Raw genomic sequence first — 21,164 nt, forward strand, 5'->3', positions numbered from 1 at the left:
AAGTCCAGGGTTCCCGATGTGTTTTGCTATTAAGCCAACTTATGCAGTTGAATAAATTAGTTATCTGCCTCTGTAACATGGGCACACTGGTTTAGTTCCAAAATGCTAGTTTCTATGTGATTATCCATGCCAGCCAATAAAGGCAAAACCAGTAACTGTGTTTATGCTGTTACCATAAAATGGTTAATTAATACTCAGGCTTAAAAACATGAAACCTGGCTGCTCCTCCCAACTGGATCAACTGTGGGACCCAAAGTGATTTATTTCACCTCTCTGAGTAACAGTTTTCCTGTCTGTACAACAGGAGTCCTAGTAGCTAGTATTTCCCTTGCAAATTTGTGGTGGGGATTAAACAATGCAATGTTTGTAAATACTTAGCAACTAGTCCATAAGCGACCTTGAACTCATGGTGGATATAATTATGGCTAACATTTTTGTGGTCTTAAAGATGTTATTAATCAAGAGTAAAACCATAATGACATAGGTATTAACTAAAAGTGATACGAGAATTGACTATTAAAATAAACCTAAACATTAAGGACTGAAAAGTGTGTTCATCAGCACCTCATATCAATATCTGATCACTGAGGAAAATCTATTCTCAAGTAAGACACTCTCATTTTCAAGTCTCTCAAAGCAAGAATGATTTGAACACCATAGTTTTTTGGCTGTAACCTGTTAACTGCCTTTCTATGTAGCGCTGGATTATCAACAATTGCCTTATAAAGAACATTGCCCCCCCCCCCCCCGTTGGGGGAACCCAATAATGTCAAATTGACAATAAACAATTTTTTTCCATTAGAGACATTTCTATACTAAAGGTTTTTATTTTCCTCACATATGTAGCTACAAAATTCAAATACCGCTGTGCAAAGCTACTATTCAATTTTTCCAAAGTTTCTTAAAATAATGGCCTTTATTTATAATCTCACCAGCACATGCTTCTTCTGCCACCTGCTTAGTACTTTTATCACCCATTAGTAGGGTAAAGAGTACAAAATCACCAGGAGGAAGACTATGCCCCTTACTGGGCCTCAATGTAACTCAAGTGTCCTAGTTAGTCAATTGTAGAATATCCAATTCACTTTCTAAAAATCCACTGTGTATAATTTTAAGACCTAGGAAAGATATAGTAATTTACAGAGATTTCAATGCTGCCAAGAAGGGAGAAGAAAGAGACACTTTTCAATTGCGATTAAATAAAGATTAAGAACAGTGCCAAGAAGCAAATTGGGATTAAAATCTCAGATGGCTATAGCTGACATAATTTTGCCCCATTATAATGCTTAATCCTGGGATAGCTGAGTTTACGGTGATACAGTCTGGTGTCAGTACCAGCTGAAGAAGGGAGAGGGTCAGATCCAGGACGCAAGACTACAGGAAACAGGAGGAAGAGCGAGGCAAGGCAGCACTGTGGGGTGGTGACATGTGAACAATGGTCCAAAGGTCATCTTAGAGAGGAACTATTTTCAAGGTCCTCTAGACTATATGGCTTTTACAGTTATCCAAAGAGGTTCTCTCCTCTATGAGATGGTCCACTGACAAAGAGTTGCTCCCCCAAATAATTACACCATGTCCCTTTTGAAAGTCCCTGTTTGTATCACTAAACCCAGCAAAATGCCTGCCAACTGTAGGGCCAAGAGCCTCCATGCATTGTTATAGAGACATTGCATGAGCTGGGTTACCTGAGTTTTATTAGCAGAGATTATTCTCAGTGAGGTCAGGGGACATGATCTGCCTTTCCAAACATTCAGTAAATTCAACACTGCAGTGGAAACTGCATTGGATTTGAGGTCTGATATCACCTGTGGTTGTCAAAAACTAGGAGCTCAAAAGTCTCAGTCCACATGCATATCCTGATGTTTGACTTCTGGAGAAAATATTGTTCATGTATCATTTCTCTTTTCTTCCCACAAACCACATTAGTGGCCACTCACTTCCTTACCACTTGAAGCACTTGCTTCTATTTTGAGCATGATATTGCTTTAGAATGCATTCTTCTAATTGCAATGTCATTATCTCATCTCGAGGGTGGCATTTCCGTGGTGAGGCAGAAGCATAGGGCCAGTCAAAGCCACCAGTTTCCACGGAATGTAGTTGAGGCCTGTTAGATCTCTCTGAGATAGAGAGGGGGTGTTTCTGCACCTCTAAATTATCCCAGGATGTTTTTCAAAGGAGTAAAACATGTCACATGTACTCTTCCTTGTGTTGACACTCATAAGTGAAGTTAGTAGAGAAGAATCAATGGGAAACCCAAAGCCTGTTCCTAATCTAATTCTTCTGCCCATTTAACACATTCATTCAATGTTCTCAGCCCCTCCAAGAGACCCAGAGTTTACAGGGTTAGTGGGTTCCGGCATGTTTGTAACCACATTACCGTATATGAACTATACTCTAATGCAAGACTGCAATATCTCTTTAGAAATCTGTCAAACAATGACACTAAACTAAATTTAAACTATATTATCAGTAGATATCTGCATCTTTCTTCTTCTAAAGGCATTTGAAACCAAAAGGAAAACTTTGTTATCACTTCTGGACCAACAGCTAGAAGGCTATAAATTAATTCTTTGATAAACATTGGCAGAAGAAAATAAGACAGGGCAGAATGCAAACAACACATTACCATAGCATATATCTAAATGCATAGCACAGTTACCACCAAATAATAGAGATAATGACATTTTCTAACAGTCAGAGAAAATATTACCAAACGCTTTTGTCAAAAAAAACAACAACACACTAGTAATTTGAAACCCTTTTGTGTTCTTATTACTGTAAAAGCGTAAAGTCAATTCAGAGGTCAAACTATCTTCTTTCTCAAACTAATATGGTGTGGAAACAAGCCAACGTCGGGTTGCCTCCCAAACGTTTCTCTCATTCTTCTCGCCTAGACTGTAGGCCATGCAGTGAACGAAAGAACAGACAGCTATCCACAAATACAAAGGAATTCCATTATTTTTCCAATCTGACAAAATTCTAGCAGTGTCAACATTAGTATTCTTATTGGTATTAACCGTTGGCAAGGATTGTGCTTTTTGTCATAGCTTCTAACAATGGTACATCTTCTGTATCCATCACACACTTATATCTGTACATATTATACACACACATCCATGAATTCACTGCAGATAGATGACAAGGCATTGATGAGCGGTAGTGGGAACACAGGCCCTACCAGGACCTACTTACTGAAGGAAGGTTGGGTCCCCCCGTCTGACGGTCTTCGGGGTGCCAGTTAGCAGTTTTCCCTGCAGTGTGGTCGGCAGGAAGGACAGAGACCTGTCCCTAGCACGCATCAGTGAGCCCTGCTGGTTTGCTGTGGCCCTCTGGGTACCGGCGTCCCATTAGGAGTGTGACACAGTAGGGAAAGAGACCGGTTCACTGTGAGACCTGCTACTCACTCTCGTACAGTGCATCGGCCCCCCTTCCCACTGCACAGTGGCTGCCGAGCTCTGGGCTGCAGACGTGTGGCCCTCGAGAAAGTGAGCCATGGAGTCAGAGTGCCACCGGGACACAGGCTGCAATGTCAGTGACCTTCTTCTACAGACAGGGCTTTGTAGGAGGTTATTAGAAACAACCTAATGTGATCCCCTAGCCTTAGGCACCAGGGATAGAATTCTCTTTAAGTTGAAGGAAAAAAAAAGTATGAACTAGGAAGATAGGGATAGGGTTGGCTCTCTGCTTCAGAATAAACTAAGAAAGAGGATGCAACAATAATTCACAGACACCGTGTTTAGCATGCATGCCTGGGATGCTGGAGTGACGGGGGCTTCACCTTCTTGTACCTGTTACCTCTCTGCACAGAGTTAATCAAATGCGCCATTATCTTCTCTGGGTAAGGGAAATGAGCTGGTTTAAATTGCCACGCTTGAATACTCACCCAGAGAGGACAGCGGAGAGATTTACATGCAAAGACAACTGGGTTAGAAGAGAAAATGGGAGACAGACTCCAGGTACCTGCGTGTTGTGCTGTGTGTGGCATCGGCTGACCCCGCTGAGCTGCACTGTACTGCATAGAGGCCATGGGCCGGTACTGCTGCGTGGTTGAGGTAGGGTACTGACCAGATGGGTAATAATATATGGGCATCTGCGGAAGAAAGGGAGAAACAGCAGGGAGTGACAACTGTGCATTAAGTAACTTTTTAAAACATATTGTCATCTTATGACATAATATGATTGGAGTAGATTGGAAACATAACTGCCCAAATCTTCCTCCAGGCCTATGGGTGTGTTCACGCTCCTCCTCCCATGAAGAGGTGACATCTATTCCCTAAGCTCTTGAATCGGAGCTGGCTCTGTGACTGGCTTTGACCAACGCCACGAGGCAGGCAGAAATGAGGACTTCTAAGACTTGCAAGCCTGATCCTTAAGGAGGCTTGCAGCTTGCACTTTTGCAGGACGAGAGCCCAGCCACCAGGAAAAGAAGTCCAGGGAATCTTGCTGGAGGAAGAGGCTATGGTGGAGAATAAAGGAGCCCCACTCTGCAGGCTACAGCAACATTCCAGGCATGTGTGAGGCCCTCGTGGATGTTCCAGCCCCAGTCAAACTGTCCCCGCCAGTACAATATGGGGCAGAGATGGCCCATCCACACCCAGTCCTGCTCAAACTGCTGACCTAGTCATGAGCAATACAATGGTGGTTATTTTAAAACACTGAATTTTGTGTTTTTGAAATGAAACGAGTGAATGAAATAGTCATCAACAAACAAACAAACAAACAAACAAAAACGATGGTGGTTTTAAATATCGTGTCTAACTGGAATTGTTTTTCTGGTGCAAACACAGGTGAGACATGAAAACCGCTGATCTGTTGCCTAAAAGAAGCAAAGAATAAAATTAGGAAATATGGTAACGTCTATCAAAGCACTTTGCAGCGTGATTGGCACACAGGCAGGATCCAAGAAATTTATGTTCAACCTAAAAAAGGGAAATACGCTAAAATATTGTCTACGTCACCTCCTGTTCCTGTGTGATGACTGAGAATGGCTGTACATATTCTAATTACTTCCAGTAAGATTCAAATCAAATAGCTCCTGATCTGGACAGACTTCATTGCCTGCTTCAGGTCACTTATATTCAGGCTATTCTCTCACTAATCTTAAACATTCTTTATTTCTAGGCCTCTGACTTTTCTTCTGTCATCTTCTTTAAAGTGTAAACAGAGGCACACCAGGACGCAGCCTACAAGTAGTGCATTCATAGAATAAAACTACGAGTCACCTGTTTGAGAACTGTGATTTGTATGGCTATTTTATTTTCTGATTTGCTCATGTCAAATAGGAAACACTCTTCAGTTTCAATCTTGCTATTGAAACATACGTAGCCTGTTTTCCGGCCTCAGGATAAAGTAGGTCCAAGACAGGTAACGTGGCCTGTATGGATCTGTGGCATTGCAATCCCATGGAATGATGATGAAATACAATTCTGACTATCGGAATATCGGAACAGCCATACAATATGGATGTTCAAGGGTAAACAGCTGAATGAGTCTGAAACCAATACAGGTCAGTCTGTTGCAATTAACTAATTTATTATATGTATTGTTCACAGTTATTTGATCTTACTGGTTCTCCCTTTCTTTGTCAGGCAATTTATAACAATAAAAACCAAAATGATTCTGGAGTAAGAACAAGTTCTAGTTATGCTCCAGCAAATCATGATGCTATTAAAGATGACTGTCATTCTATACAGCAGGTGTTTCTCAATATTAACAGTAAGAACAAGTACTATCTAATTTGTTCATTAGCGTTATATTTGTAGGACTTTTAGGAAGAATCGCATTTTGTTCCTTTATTGGAACAAAGGAATAGAGATTGTTTGTTGATTCAGTGTAAGCTCTTAAATGTGTTGTCCAACCCTGCTCTCTCCTCTTATATTTAGTATGAAACGTGATGATATCTTCAGGGCTGAGGGACAGGGTTCAAACAATTGAAAATGTTTCCTGATGAGAACTAATGGTTTGGATAAAAGTGCAATTCCTAGTTGAGAGAGGGGTGGGGGTGGGGAGAGACTCATTTTTAGTACTGTTTTTATGTTTGTTTTAATCTTGTTTTTCTCCCAGTTTTAACTTCTTTGATACCCTGACAAAAGGTGGCTGAGATTTGGTCACTTCTTCCCAGCATCTCCAGGTGGATCATCAGCCAGCCCTCAGGAATTGCAGGTCCCAAGATACGATGCAAGTGGGAAATGGCATTGGACTCATTCTCATCCGCCTCATAGAGTAAGGAAGCTGGGCTGAGCTAAGAGGGACCTCTGAAGGGTCAATACGAAAGGTTGGAAGGGAGAGAACGGAAGGGACAAAGGAGTGAGAATAGTCTAAAAGGGAGGAAATATGTGTTTTCAAATAACTATGTTAAAATGCAGAGAACCAAAAAGTGAGTGGATTAGGAGAGGAAATAAAGAAGTGAGAGGAAAAAGAAAACAAAAACAATAAGCCCTTCTCTCACTTCCCTTCTTCAAATCCCTCTTTGCCTTGTCCATGTGTTTCTTGCTTCACCTTCCAGTCAGCATTCAGAAAGCACACATGACAAATCAGACACACTTGACCTCCAAGGGTATTAAATAGTTCCTTTTTTGCATATGTTTAACATATTTCCTTGGATGCCCAAGATCTGTCTCTCACAAGTTCTTCTCATTGTTCCACAGTTGAATAATCAAGTTTTAAAATGTTTACTAAATTGAAAATCACTATGGGTTATATCCTATACTTCAATCTGTGGTTCTTTTAAAAAGAAATTCATGGATGTCTAAACTGATCATGAATCATGAACATATGTTTTTGTCTTCCCTCCCCCCTTTCTATTTTTACATCTATTAAAAATGGAATGAAAGCATTTCTATTGCAGACATCCCAGGGATTCTGAGTTGTCTTTTGTCCTACAGTCCACTAATACTGAAATTCCTTCATCAAAGAAGGACTTTTTAAAAAAGTCTTCGATTAAATATTCTGCCAACTCTTCTCTTTGACAACAGAAGTGGGTAAAAGAATGCTTAGATGCTATTGAGGCTAAAAGAGCTGAACAATTTTCCCAATAATTAAGCTTAACACATTTAACTCATTAGCAAAATAATTAATATATGTATGAGGACCTTTCTCCTATAACTTCAAATTATTTTTCACATCTTAAATCCTACTAGTGAAGAAACATTACCGAGAAGGCAACTAAAGATGAACTATTAATTAACCACTCAAAATAAAACGAACAACTGAGTGAAAATTATTTCATGGTGGAGGGTTTTGCATGGCTTGAAAAGAAAATAATTTACTCAAGATGTTAAGGCAGTGAAACAAATGATAAGAAGGTGACACTGTACTTTAAGCAGCTCATCCAATGCAATATTTCATAATTAGGATGGAATATGCTTGCGATATGTGTGCCTTGAAAATGGACCAGAAAACGCCTCTGTGCATTTTACATCTTGACAGTAATCACTTGCAATATTCTGCAAGGGATACCCAGGAGAGCACCGGCCATGTTTGGTGGAGAACAGTAACACATAATCAGTCTTTGAGAAGACAGTAAAAATCAGTGATCTGTGGTGTCTTACATGCTCGAGTCAATTAAATATGATTTATGGCTACTTGTGAGGGTACAAGTGAGCTCAGCTTCCCCCGAGGGAAAGGAGAGGACAGTGGATGTCGGCTTAGCTTCCTCCTTCACATTCACAGAGGAGCTCCTGCCTAGAGCACCAAGTTAGCTCCAGAAAATGCTCTGAATCAATAAGAAAGGAAAGAACGAATTTCCAGAGCAGCAGCCAAGAGAGCATTGAAAATTCCCCAGGAGCAGGCGTTCTGCTTCTCCAAGGCTCTCCAATTTCCTGGGCAATGCAGTGAGCAGGATATCACATGAAAGGGGCTGTGTTGATGTGGACTCCGTACCAGCAGTCTGGAAAATGAGATGTTCCCCCATTGTATCATGGACTGTTGGGTCAATTTCATGACATCTACTTTTTGCACAATGGATGAATAGGACAGACCAGCTCCTACAGGTGGGGAATATCAGTATGGACCAGAAGAGCAAGACAGATTGACCTGACAATATTCTCCATGGAAATATAGAAGTCAAAGTATACCACAACTCAGCTATAGGTCACAGGTGTGAGAAAAAGCATGCTTACCTGTGCAGGTGGAGGCTGTTGCACAAATCCCTGGGGTGAGGGTGGGGGCTGGAGAACTTGTTGGGAAAGGGAAGGTCCAGAGCCTGAGAACCCCCCGGTCGGGAGCTGCTGGCCTGTGGAGGCGATGACATAGCTGGGTTGTTGGGTTGGCTGTGGCATGAGGGATGGCGGGTAAACAGGGCCGGATGGGGGCTCAGGCGTCTCTCCTGAGGACTGCCTGCTCAGGTTCATCTGGCCGAACTGTGTTGCCACATCCTCTCTCTGCAAGACACAGAAATAAAGCAGGAAATCAGCGAGATCAGCTTAGTAACGGGAGAGGCACACAGAGACAGACACAGGCCACATGCTTGTCATTGTAGGAGAAGCAGGGAGTGGTACACTTTGGAAAAAATAAAATAAAGGAATTCGCCATCCAGAACAAGAGAATGTAACAAGAGTAAACAGATTTAATCATCCTGAGGATCAGAGATGGCAAACAATTTGACCCAAATCTCCCTCTTTCAATGGAATCAAATTAGGTTTTTTTTTCGCTAAGGGCTTGGGCTCCTCAGGATGGCACTGAGACGAGAAGAGCTTGGTGTTCTGTCCTGAAGGGTCAACTGCTCTTCCCAGCAGTAACCACAGGATCTGCCTTCTGGGAGAGGCAGAAGCACTTCTGTTCCTCACCACCCAGGACTGCTGCAAAGACGGAGGCAGTACCTGTATCACCAGCAGGCTGGGTGGGTCCCATTTTTATACCAGGCGGTGTTTGTTCACTGGCCTGGCATGAGATTTAGGGACAATGCTCACCGTTGTTATCCAAAAGGACTTAGTACATTGAGCAGAAATGAAGGAGAAATTAGGGGATGGGGATGTGAGAACACCTATATCAGGACAGTGGGATGATGATGGTTACCATCTCAACACTGACTTTAAGATATTTCCCAAACCCTCACACCAAGTTCATGTGTCTCTATGTTTCTGACTTCTAATTCTGAGGGCATTCAATTCCTGTTTCACTGGGAAACTTTTAAAAATAAAAGGGCACCAGATGGCAGAAGCATGAAACATGGAACAGATGACAGAAAGAAAACCATGATATGGAAGATGGGTTGCAATGTTCTGGAATGAGACACGCACACACATACCCCTCACTGTCAGCCCAGGGCACCCACCCAGCATCATTCAGCCTAGTACAGGGAGGTAGTAAAACTAACGAACATGCTCTCAAAAGTCACACACATGTAATACAGTACCAGGGGGAACTGCTGCGTTGCAGACACAGGCAGGAGATGCTGGGGAGGAAAAGAGACTGCTGGGTATTGCACTGACTGGGAAGAAGCCTGCAGCCCCTGGACAGACTGGAGGAAAGAAAAAGCCGATCAGGTAAGAGGGATACACTGGGGGGTGAAATCCCACAGGAAGGCTGCCATATGTGAAGCACGCCACCATCACCCCTTACTGGTCCTCTTAGCTCTGTGCACTTCAGAGAGAGGGACCAGCCACCAACGGAAAGTCAAAACCAGGTGGACTGGAGCCCAGCAGGCCTCACGGAGGCTCGTTTGCTCAGTGACCATTCCTTTAAGAAGGTACTGCGATACTTTTCATGTTGTTATTGGTTAGATCATCAGGGTCTAAAATATTGCCCAAGGTCTCAGAAGTGAGGAAAATATATACATATTTTAAATCAAGGATCACTCCAGCAACCTATCTGGTACACTTCAGGTTTCTGTGGACATTTCCATGTGTCGCCTGAGGCAAAGGAGGGCAGCACGACATCTCTCTAAGGGGAGTATGAACAGCCAGGCCACTTTGCAATGAATTGATTTCTATTCTTCCCATTGATAAAGACTAATCCCGACTCTTTGCAAACATGAACACTTGGTCTGTGTTGGGAATGGGTGAGCAAGTTGGTACAATGCCCTGGGTAGGAACATGAGCTCAGTTCCCAAGATAGGCTCCTTGAGACATAAAAATAGCATCTAGACCTAAGAAAAACTTGTCTTTCATTTTTCCTAGTAGCATGTTCTGACCATGCAAGTCATCGGATCGGCCACTCATCTCTACCCAAACTTAAGGCTCCAGATGAAATCCTGTCAACCTGCAACCGAGGATTCTAGGCTGCAAGGTTGTAGTTATGAGTAAATGGAGGTGGCACCGATGGAAAATATCCCCTCTCCCTGATGTGCTGTTGTCCTGAGGACTCTGCAGCCTTCGTCTCGGAGCCCTTCTCCTCCCTGCTTTCCAAGCAGCTCCTTACCTGTGTGACCAGTGGGCCTGCCATCTGTGGCTGTGGCGGCTGGACCTGCTGCTGTGGCTGAGGTGAGGGCTGCTGCTGTGGCTGCTGCTGGGACTGCCCCACCATCACGCCTCGCAGGGGTTGCTGACTGGTGGGGGGGTTGTATATTGCAGGGGTCCCATCGGGATTCACAAAGGGCTGGCCTGCAATGGAATCATAGCTTGGTCCAGGTGTGTCTCAGCCTCTCCTTTGGCAGAAAGAACCCCTCTGATAGATATTTGAAAAGCAATCTCAGGTAGAGGGACAGGGCGGTGGAAATCTAGGACATGAGAACCTTCACTCATGTGAAAACTTGACTGGTTTTGACCCATCCAGCTAAATCAGATAACAGTGTAAGCCCTGAGCAATTTAAGAAGCAGCAAATAAATCTACCACCTCAGGGAGATTTGCCAAAGCTAAGTACATCCGTGTACAGTGGCACCCAGTGGAGAAAGCCTGTGGAGAAGCAATCTTCACAAAGCCTTGTGTTTTGCTGCCCGGTACCTCACAGCCATCAGCGAGATAATGTACCCTGAGAGGGGGCTGCTTTCCTTTTATGCAATTCCAGCTACATTCAGTTACACGTTATTTTCCAATACATTTGTTTTGCTTCTCCTCACCTCGTCCCCAATTCAGTATCATTATCATTTCTACAAATATTTATACAACAAAACATATCACATCCATTCACTCACACTTCTCTGAATAGACATAATTAGGAGTACATGGGGGTTAAGATTTTAAAGGTGATGCATAACAAACCTATCCCAGGATCGTCTTATAATGATGAAGCAAAATACATGATTTTGCCTTTTGAAATAATAGCATAGTTCACTATTATAATTACTACTATTTGGGGAGTATTTGATAGTTTACAAACTAGTATTATTGGAACCTTATCATGACTCTATGAGGAAAGAAGTTGTCACCTCCCTGTGCTTCAGAAGAGGAAATGGAGGCCCAGCAAAAAGGTTATAGGAACTGCAAGGAGAAGAGTCTGAGACAGCAAATGAAAGAGCGAAAAGGGGGCGGAAAGGGAAGGTAAAGGAGAGGACAGATCAATTTCCAATGTGGCAGGCACAGTGACAAGCACCTGACATGCATGATCTTAGCTCTTCCAACAACTTACAGGTATGCAACCTCATCTCACCTCGGAGACAAGAAAATTAGGGCTCAGAAGGACCAAGCAACTTATTCAGAAACACAAAAAACAGTGAGAGAACCAGGAAAAGACTCTGGTCAATATGACTGCAAAGTCCATTCACTTCCCATTTACACCCAATAACTGAACTATCCAAGTTTGCATAATGGGTACCTGGTCCAAGGAGGTACCACGAAAAAAGTCCAGTCATCCCTGAAAATTATTATTCAATGTACAATGTCAGGGGAGGTGGGGGCCATGTGTCAAGGTGGAATTGCACCCAGGATTGGTAGATAAAGAACGAGCAGGATCAGAATATGGAGTAATGGATTGTGTTTGTGGGATGGTTTGTGAGCCCTTTCTTCCCTCTTCTATAATCCCCACATCCCTATGGGGAAGGGAGAGGTAGGAATGTGTGTCCCCAAGTGGAAACCATGGAGATATTCTCTAGGAACCTGAGCAAAATGCCTGGGAGGAGAAGGACGCCCAGCACGGGGTTAGGGTCTCAGAGGAGAACCTCCCCTCTCTTGGTATCAAGGAGATGGCAGCGCCAGCATGCTGAGTGCTTCCCAAGCGCACACCTGTCCTTACAGTGTCCAGTAAGCAGGACTTACATGAGTACTCTTACCCATGGTAAGCGGCACATCTTGGGCAAGGAAATCAGCCTTGTTCTTTTGTAATGTCGATGAAGAACAACCGAAGATCACCAGTAATATGAGGAAAATTAGCACCAAAAACGAACAGGACAGAGAGGGAAGATGTAAAAACTGACCAAAAAGGAAACAGTATTCTAGTAAAAACGAACTGTATGCTATTCAACAACAAGAACAGACTGATGATATAAAATAGGAGCTAAGCAAATTAGCTAACGTATGCTACCTGAAAGAAACCAGTCCCAAGAGGGTGGCGCCTGTATAATTCCATTTCTACTACATTCAAAATCGAGCAGCACTGACCTACGGACCAGAAATCAGAATAGCGGGATCTCTAAGAGGGCCTGATGGAAGCTACTGGGAGACTAGCTATGTTTTCTGTCTTACTCTGGGTGATGTTTACACAGGTGTTCATGGATGTAAATATTTACCAAGGCTCCACGTCAGATGTGTGTAGATCATGCACTTCACCTGTGCCCTTTATAAATGACATTAAGAAAGTAAATTGGAACAGGTTGGGGAGGGAAATGCTGGGGTTATAGTGAAGCCACACAAAATGCTCACAGGTAAAGAGTGATGGACTTGACTTCAGCTCAGTTAGGAACTGTAATGGGAGCTGAGCATTCCCCACTATTACCAGAAAGTTCCAGCCAAACGATATTTGTGGGTATGCGACAGGATACCTTAGATGCTGCATATTCATGAACATACCTGCCACAACTGTGGAAGTTCTGGTAACAGTTTCAGAACCAATCACAGTGTGCTGTGATGGAAAAGCAAATGTGCCAGAATTATGGTCACAGAACAATGACTAAATTTAGTGGTGTTTTTTTCCTAATATTCTTCATAGACACTTGTTTTCCTATTACCATCAATTAATATTGTTTTATATATTTTTAATTTTGTAAAAATAACTTTCTTTTATATTTAAAATCTGCAATTCATTTTTCCTCCAAAAAACCAGTAACTTGGGAAAGGATGGAAAAATAGTCCAATTTTCAAAAATTTATCAGCCCATATAGTGTTCTAATCTTTAATCGCTCCCCCACCCACCCACCCCGCTTTCATTTGTGTCTTAAAAAGATAAAACTTTTAAATACCTAACATTAAAAAAAAAATCTTCACAGTGACATTATGTGAAATCATTTAAAAATGGGTCTTACTCTGTACTTACACAAACACACATACAAACATACACACAAAGATGGAAAGCTAAAAGAAAGAATCTATTATATTCTACATGACTTTCAATTTACCCCAGGGGAGTGTGAAAAAAATGACCATAGTTAGGGTGAAAAAACGTAACCACACAATATTCAGATGTTCTTTGTGATAAATTTTAGATCTCCTGTTTGAAATATTAATATGCTGTGGAGCGGAAGAAAGAAATGTTTCTAAATAATTGCATATATAAAGTACTAAGAATTTACTTAGGGAGAGGGAGATTGCAGGTTCTTCTGAAAAGTTTGATTTTTATGCTCACCAAGGAGAGGTAAAAATAACTGAGGAAAATGAAAGAAATAAGATGGAAAGAGACCAAAAACAAATTCCTAAGAGAGCAATGCTGTGTAACTATTGGTTTTCAAATCAGGCAATGATCACCTCTCAATATTCTACCATTTACCACAAATCCAGATGCAATTACCTCTGAATACAAGCAATTAGTTTGAATGACAGTTGCTGAAGACCAAAGGGGAAAGGAAAACTAGCTGGCCCTAGGACTATACAACTTGGAAGTCAGGAAATACACTAGTGTGCCCAGCACCCCCTGGCATGTGTGTTGGCATAGGTGAAGAGGGTGCAAAGACAGAGGTAAGCCAGGGTGCTGTGAGCTCAGCCAGGGCAGAAAGAAGGATTTAATGCAGTGAGTTCATTCCTCTCAAATACATGATATTAGGTGAAGAACTTCTCCCTTTTCCACATCAACACGTCTAATGTGCAGATTTTATTTTACTCACATAGAATTATTGATTATCTGCACAGTAACTAAGACTTTGTTACCCTTCAGCATGCAAAACATAAACAAAAACACAACTAAGTATGAGCACCCCCTCGAAAGAGCTTATAAATGTGCTGGTAACAAGTCACTGAACCCATGGGCAGTTGACACAAGGAGCAAAGTAGTCACATGCTCTTGGTTCCTAACAACCAAAGCATTTCTGCCATGTACCTGGCAAAGGGCATTTATTTTAAAAGAAAGAGAGTGGGTGAGGAAAAGAGATTTGCCTTTCTTAGTTTTTAGAAAGCGATCAACAGAATTACAAGGAAGTTATTGTTTGATGCACTATTGTTCACAGATAGTCAAGGGTGAATTCAGATCTTGCAAAGATATGCTTTATAGATAGTGCATCAAAACTTTATGGTGCATTTAAAAAAAGGTGGAAGCAGTTTGAATAAATAAATGCTAAAAGTTTTGTGAAAAACAAAAGGTATAGGGTCATGGAAGCCCGTCAGGGCCATTTGGAACAGACCAGCCCTACGAGGCTGCTCAGAGTGAAATCTCTGCAGATGGCATGCTCTTACATCATACACTTATGCATTTGTACCAGATGAAGGCAAAGCAAAACAGAACCACAACATATACGGGCATCAACAAGTACTTGAGGGACGCCAAAGCCTGCTAGCATCTCTGGATAGCACTGATTTAACAGAAAATAGCCAAACAAAGATGAACTCTCTGCTAAAAATTTACAAAAGGAGGCTGAGTCCAAGACAGCTGGAGGAAGATCAAACTCAAGCATCAAACCCAGGCTTGCCCTGCAAGGACGAAGATGTTACAGAGGGATAACTTTGAAAAAGAACCTCTGCAGCAACCCACTCATCCAGATGTCTGAAAAGCAAAGAAAGAACAGGTCAGAGGTCCTGAGTTAGAAATAGACCAGCTGAGAGCCCAGTCCAAGGAGAGGCAAAAAGTCAAGGCTGTGCCTGCGGAACTGCAAGAATATTTGTGGGTGGGGTTGGTTTCAGGGAGCCAAATATTTAGTCCATAGTAAGAGCCAAGGCTATTGTGCTGACCAAGGGAGTTTCATTTGTGTTTCATCTAGTAGACAGGACTGGTAGGTACCTTAGTATTTTCAAATCATTGCTTGTCTTATTCCTGCTTAAGACAGATATTTTATTAATCAAGTTACACATCCGCCACATTCTCAAATATAAGCCATCAGATGAAAAACTGCTCCCCATGCATATCAACATATATAATGGGTAGTAGATAGTATTTCGATAATATATAATTATTGAGCCTAATAATTTACTTAAGACTACTTTGTTATCCACTCTAGGGAAGCAAAAAAAATAGCCAAGTAAGGCCCCTCCCTACAAGGAGCTTATAAATATGCTGGACAAAAAGGAAATAAACACAAGGAACATTCACACAGAGAAGCAAAGTAATCAATGCTCTTGGTTCCTAACACCAAAGCCATGTATTTGGCAGAAGATGAGAAGTATGGATTTCAGGAGTTCACAGCAATGGCAGAGAAAGATGAGTTCCAGACCAAAGGAGGCACATTTCCAGCTTAAGAATTAATAGACAGATAAGAGATTAGATAGACAGACAGATAGACAGATATGGATAGATAGATAGATAGATAGATAGTAGATAGACAGACAGACACGAACATATGCACACCACAGACACACATATACACACATACATGTATACACACATGCATTTGCATATTTTCAATTAAAAAAAACAAAAACAAAAACAAACCACGTTATGTAAGAGAAGAAACATCATAGTCACCTTACATCTCACCACTCAGCCACAGTACACAACTTATTAATACATTTTTCTTTTGGACTAGGGCTATTTTAATGTGTAGCATTTGTCAGATCAGAGAAGTATGTATGGTGCAGCTATTGACAATGTTATTAGATCCTGTTCCTCAGTGAGAATCCTTTTTCAAAGGAAATATTTTGATAACGCCTCTAAACCACTCCATCCAATGAATAAGAATTGGGACTTGGCACCAGACAGTACTTTATTTCTTTCTCTGTAAACAAGATTGCAGATAATAATATACACATACAGATGCACAGCCACACTATGATTACAAATAATATTCTTGCATTCTACCCGAAAAATACTCTGTTGAGCTTTTTTGAAGCACTCTGTAATTTTGCTTAAAACAAACTGCTCATAACTAATGCTTAGTGTGTGTTTTTGTCTGCAAGCCCTTCATCTCTATTAAAAGTGAAAGAATTTAAGCCAGCAGAGTCGTATCATACTTCGATCAGTGCCCAGAATAATGAATATGATTCTGGTTTTCTTTTAATTTCCTTTATAGAGCTTACAATGATCCAAATAAAATGAAAGTGATCTAATATTCTCCTTAGAAGTATCTAATCAGAAAGCTTTCAAATGGTTTTCAATAAAATGATTATGCCTTCTTTTCCCTGAAGCTGATGGCATTTTCAAAATGTCTCAATCAAACACCATGCCTTGAGAATGTGCCATATGTTTTCATGAAAATGTGGCAATTATTCAAGTAACTATTTTACTATCATTCTCATGTTTTTCTGGATTTCCTAATTACTAGTAGCACTATACATGTGAGAAGATTGACTCAGATCATGTTTATGAGATTCGCATTTTCAAGTTTAGCTAATCAAAGAAATACTCTGCAATAATCTAAGGCAAACCTCAGATATATTTTGAGACAATTCAACTTTTTTTCCAATCACTTATAAAGGCTTCTAAGGAAGGGACTTAGTCAAGGTCAAACCTTCCAATCCAAGGTTTTTCAACCACTGCGCTACTGATATTTTGGGCTGGAGAATCCTGTGTTGTAAGGGGCTGCACTGTCCATTGTGGATGGTGGATCTGGCCTCTACCGTCTTAGGTGTCAGTAGCAGCCCGCTCCTCCCTAGGTCATGAAAATCAAAATGTCTGCAGATATTGCCAAATGGCTTTGGAGACATGGAACATTGACCCCCTCATCACACTGAGACGTTTCCCCCATGAAGCAGATATTCATCAGTCTATTTTCTCAATGCTCTGTGTCCTTTGCAATCAGCACGGAGATTAACTGACCACTAGAGAAACTGAAAAATCAAGAACCAATGGCCATTCATCATGGAAGAAGCTATCAACATGAAGTTAGCAATTTTCCAAACCCCACCAAAACCAGTCTAGGTTTAAAATCTCTAAAATACATAAGAACTTGCTCTCTGTATCCTCTTCACCACTGGTAATCCTTAATCTCCAGTAGGAGTTTGGTGAAGTGGCCAGGGAAGAAAGCAACTTCCATAGTTACTGATCATTATGTGTCCCAGTTAAAAATCTCAAGTTTCTGAAATATCATGGATAAAAAACACTTTTAACATCACAACAGGCTATCCACGGATTTATTCTGAGAAACAAAGTTTTAATTAGTATATCCCAGTTCACCACTCCACAATCTCTGATCTTAGTTCTTGGGAATACATGAAACACACAATGGTCAGTGAAGAGAGGACAGAGAGAAAAGTAGCTATTTCTGGGAAGTAGCTATATATCTATATCAATACTGACATCAATATGGAGATATATAGTTTATAGCTATAGATCTACTCTTCCTAAACCAAGACCTTTCATAGCAGTTCATGCACCAAGCTCTCCTGCTCAGGAATTTTCAGAAAACTCGCTAGTAAATGTATAAGATCAAACACAAGAACTAAAGTCTGGTCTCGTGGCCCTGCCAAAGCAGAGGAAATATACTAACCTGTGTGTGGATTAAGAAGGATGCTTCCGGGCGGGATGCCTGTTGCAGCTTCAAGGGGAAGGAGGATGTAGCTTGTGCTGCCGGCACCAACTTGGCCCCCAATTCCACTCTCCGGATAGGGTACACAGCCAGGAGAACTGGCTGCAACGCCTGAGACCAGGGGTGCACTCTGGAGAGGGGGATGGGTGCGGGACAGTGATCCTGAGGAACCCGCACTGCTGGACGACTCAGAACCTGCCAGAGACACAAAGCAACACATCACTCAAGCACTCTGGTTCTAAATACTTCCATCATGAAAGAATGTGAGGTGAGTGCTGCGGGAGGAGATTAACTCATGCCCCTCCCACATTTTGGGCTCACATTTTACTGAAATATTTACTACATATTTTTCTGTTGTGTCAATTTCCTAAAAGGAAAGAGATTAAGAATGAGTATTTCCTTTCAGCCTTCTCACGTGCCCCTGAGGTGATGAATTGGTAAGTGGTGTCCTGAACTCAGTGCCTGAAAACTCCCATCACGCTGAGTAACGAATGCCATGGAAATGTCTTCCTGAGCTGGAGCCATGAGGATAAAATGACTAGGATGGAAGTTAAAGAGACTACAGTGTAAGGAGGAGGCCTAGGAGGGGCTGATCACACAGATGGTTTTAACGTACTGGTTCTTCATTGTCCCTAAGGCTCAGTTTGAAGGTGCGTAGTCAGAAATAATCTCTTCTTTCAGAAGGGAGCAGAATTGGATCATTTCTATTGGGAGTGCTTAGGCTCTGCTCTCTATTTCACACATTCACAGAAGTCATTAATACAGCCAAGAGGTGGACCAACGAGGGTTTGGCCTTTATGGCAATGATTGAGCATCCTCCAGTTGGCACAGAAGAGTCAAGTCAGGGGGATGTTTGTGGACTGTGGATTTCTCAAACATGTAGGTAACTGGATCAGTATGCAGAAGCCCCCAAGATGGAATCTAGCCCTGATCATCTCCCTTCCCTCTATTGTGGACAAAGAAACACTGGCTACATTCAATGTCCATTAGATACTAGACACTCTTCACTGTAACCAGAGCCAAGCAGCTCTGGCACCCTTGACCATGTCTGTTCTGGGCACTGAAAATGAACCCAAGCATTGGAGAGAAAACACACCAACCAAAATTTTTGTATCTGTGATTTCAAACTAATAGATGATTTGGATGATATCATAGGTTGCAAGAATGTAGTACAGGGAATTTTTTAAATTATTAGCCCATAACTCTTGATTTATGTCATTAAAAATACATTCTTCTGTGTCATTGAAGGTTTATATATATAAGGAATAGTTAACATTGTTTTCAAGATTCTAAAATGTGCCCTTTAGTTAAAATGGAAGTCTTTTAAAATAAGTAATAGGACTACAACATGCAATTACAGAGAAGAGGGGCCGCTGAAGAGTGATACTTTTAGAGGACAGTGATATTTCCTGAGCACTTAGTATGTGTGAGCACTTGGATAAACACTAATAGCAAGTACTGTTGCTGCCTATATAGATAGGGAAATTGTAGCATAGCCTGGTTAGATAACTCAAGTCAACTCACATAGCTAGACAATGACAGAGCTGGGATTTGATCTTGGCAGACTAATCTAGATTTAACCATGACCCAACTGCCTCCTGAAATTGTGCATATGTAGATACCATGGATGGCCACAAGTGTTCTCAGTTGAGAATCTTTGCTTTTTTCCATGACTTGATTATTGATAATGATAAAGTTTCAGGTCAGTTCAAGTTGCTCTATCTACCTGGTTTAAATACTAATGGGCTTCTGAATAACATACGGGGAGAAAAATAAATTTGAAAATGCTAAGAGTAATCCTGAGACTGCATCGCTGACATTATGACCTGAGGTCGAACTGAAGTCACAGCGCCAATGCAAACTAGAGTTGGTTTGAGGACATTCCCACGTGATTTGATGTGACAGTCCAAGTTTGACACTAGTACAGAGTCAACAACAACAGCAACAATGGTAATAATACAATAAAACTTCCTGTCCCCAGACATGTAAGGTCGTACACAAGTGACTACGTCCATCTCCAAGAGATAGACAGTGAGAAAGAGTTGGGTCCAGTGAGGCACATCCTAACTGATTTGAGGGGTGAACTAGTGCGGGCATGGGTATGTGTGTTCGGGGTGGGGAACTCAACGAGTGACTTCATTTTGATTTCAGAAGATGGATATCAATCCTTGACTTACAATGTCCCTTCTATCAGCTGGGGAAAAGCAGCTGCTTCAATAGGAACAATAAGGAGACAATGTAAATACAATGCAAATGATTTGATCCCACAGGTTAAAAGAAGGAAGAAAGGAAGTCAATTTAGCTTAAACTCTCAACACTTGCAAAGGTGGAGACAAAGTCAAACCTCCGTGGAGGGGTGGCTCAGCAGTCACCCTGTCACCAAGTTCAGGAACAGGCCTTTCTGACTGATTTATCACAAGCTTTGATCAGCTTGTAAGCACCAAGCACCCAGAATCAGAGAAAGCGATATTTAACACACAGCCAGCATTACTGAAATTCTTGATCAAAAATGGGTGTTAGCAATGGTGATAAAAGACATGGGATTAGAATTGTTCAAAGATTCTTTTAAAAAATAAAATTGATATTTGAGAACTTGACTAGTTCGGGTGCAGAGAGTTAAAGTGGGTTTTTTGTTTTGTTTTGTTTCCATGTTCGGGGACTTCATGACAGCAATGGCAAATATTGGGCACTGTCATTGTGCTAATCACTTCATATGAACGATCCAATCTAATTTTCACAGTACCCTCATTTTGAAGAGGAGAACTGATCCTCAGAGATGTTAAGTAAATTTCCCAAGGGCACTTAGTGGAGTCTGAGGTCAAACTGAGGTAACACGGATCCATGGACACGCTCCAAGCCAGTAGGTCCGATGTTTTCCCTAGAGTCATTGAAACGAGAGCCAGGTGGGGCCCAGAGCCCTGAACAGGTCTGTGCCTAGTTCTCGGAGATGTAGCACGGAAATTCAATGCTACTCTCAAAGGCATGCTCAGAAGTTAAAGCTGGACCCTAAGAGGCAGCTTGTGGGAGGTGTAGGGAGGCTGGGTGAGAGACTCAGGTGAACACTCAAGACAGAGACAAGAAAAAGCAAAAGCGGAAAATGGGAAAAGATTAGAAAAGAGATCATAAGACAAAACAAAATGGAAAACTGGGAAGGGGGCAGGGCAGAAGGGGAAGGGCATGGGCAGATCTGCTTCAAGTATGGGGGCCTGTCACTCTCGAGGGAGGAAGCATCCTGAGTTTGGGTTCTAG

At 41.7% G+C, this 21,164-nt stretch overlaps 1 protein-coding gene across 15 annotated transcripts in view; it reads right to left on the reverse strand.

The window, feature by feature from the left end:
- ARPP21 (cAMP regulated phosphoprotein 21) overlaps positions 1-21,164 on the reverse strand; it is a 424,506-nt gene that overhangs the window by 44,064 nt on the left and 359,278 nt on the right. For 14 of the 15 annotated variants that reach the window (XM_074312647.2, XM_074312643.2, XM_074312653.2 and 11 more), the window contains 5 exons: positions 17,877-18,110; positions 10,360-10,541; positions 9,356-9,460; positions 8,121-8,381; positions 3,961-4,090 (listed from right to left, as the gene is read on the reverse strand). In XM_074312647.2, coding sequence (XP_074168748.2) covers positions 3,961-4,090; positions 8,121-8,381; positions 9,356-9,460; positions 10,360-10,541; positions 17,877-18,110 — 912 coding nt within the window. Of the gene's footprint in view, positions 1-3,960; positions 4,091-8,120; positions 8,382-9,355; positions 9,461-10,359; positions 10,542-17,876; positions 18,111-21,164 lie in introns of those variants that run through there. The other variant, XR_012489621.2, reaches the window with a different exon arrangement.

Source organism: Rhinolophus sinicus, chromosome 5 (genome assembly GCF_057876585.1).
Source record: "Rhinolophus sinicus isolate RSI-liver-muscle chromosome 5, RSI-T2T, whole genome shotgun sequence".
In the NCBI taxonomy this organism is placed as follows: Eukaryota; Metazoa; Chordata; class Mammalia; order Chiroptera; family Rhinolophidae; genus Rhinolophus; species Rhinolophus sinicus.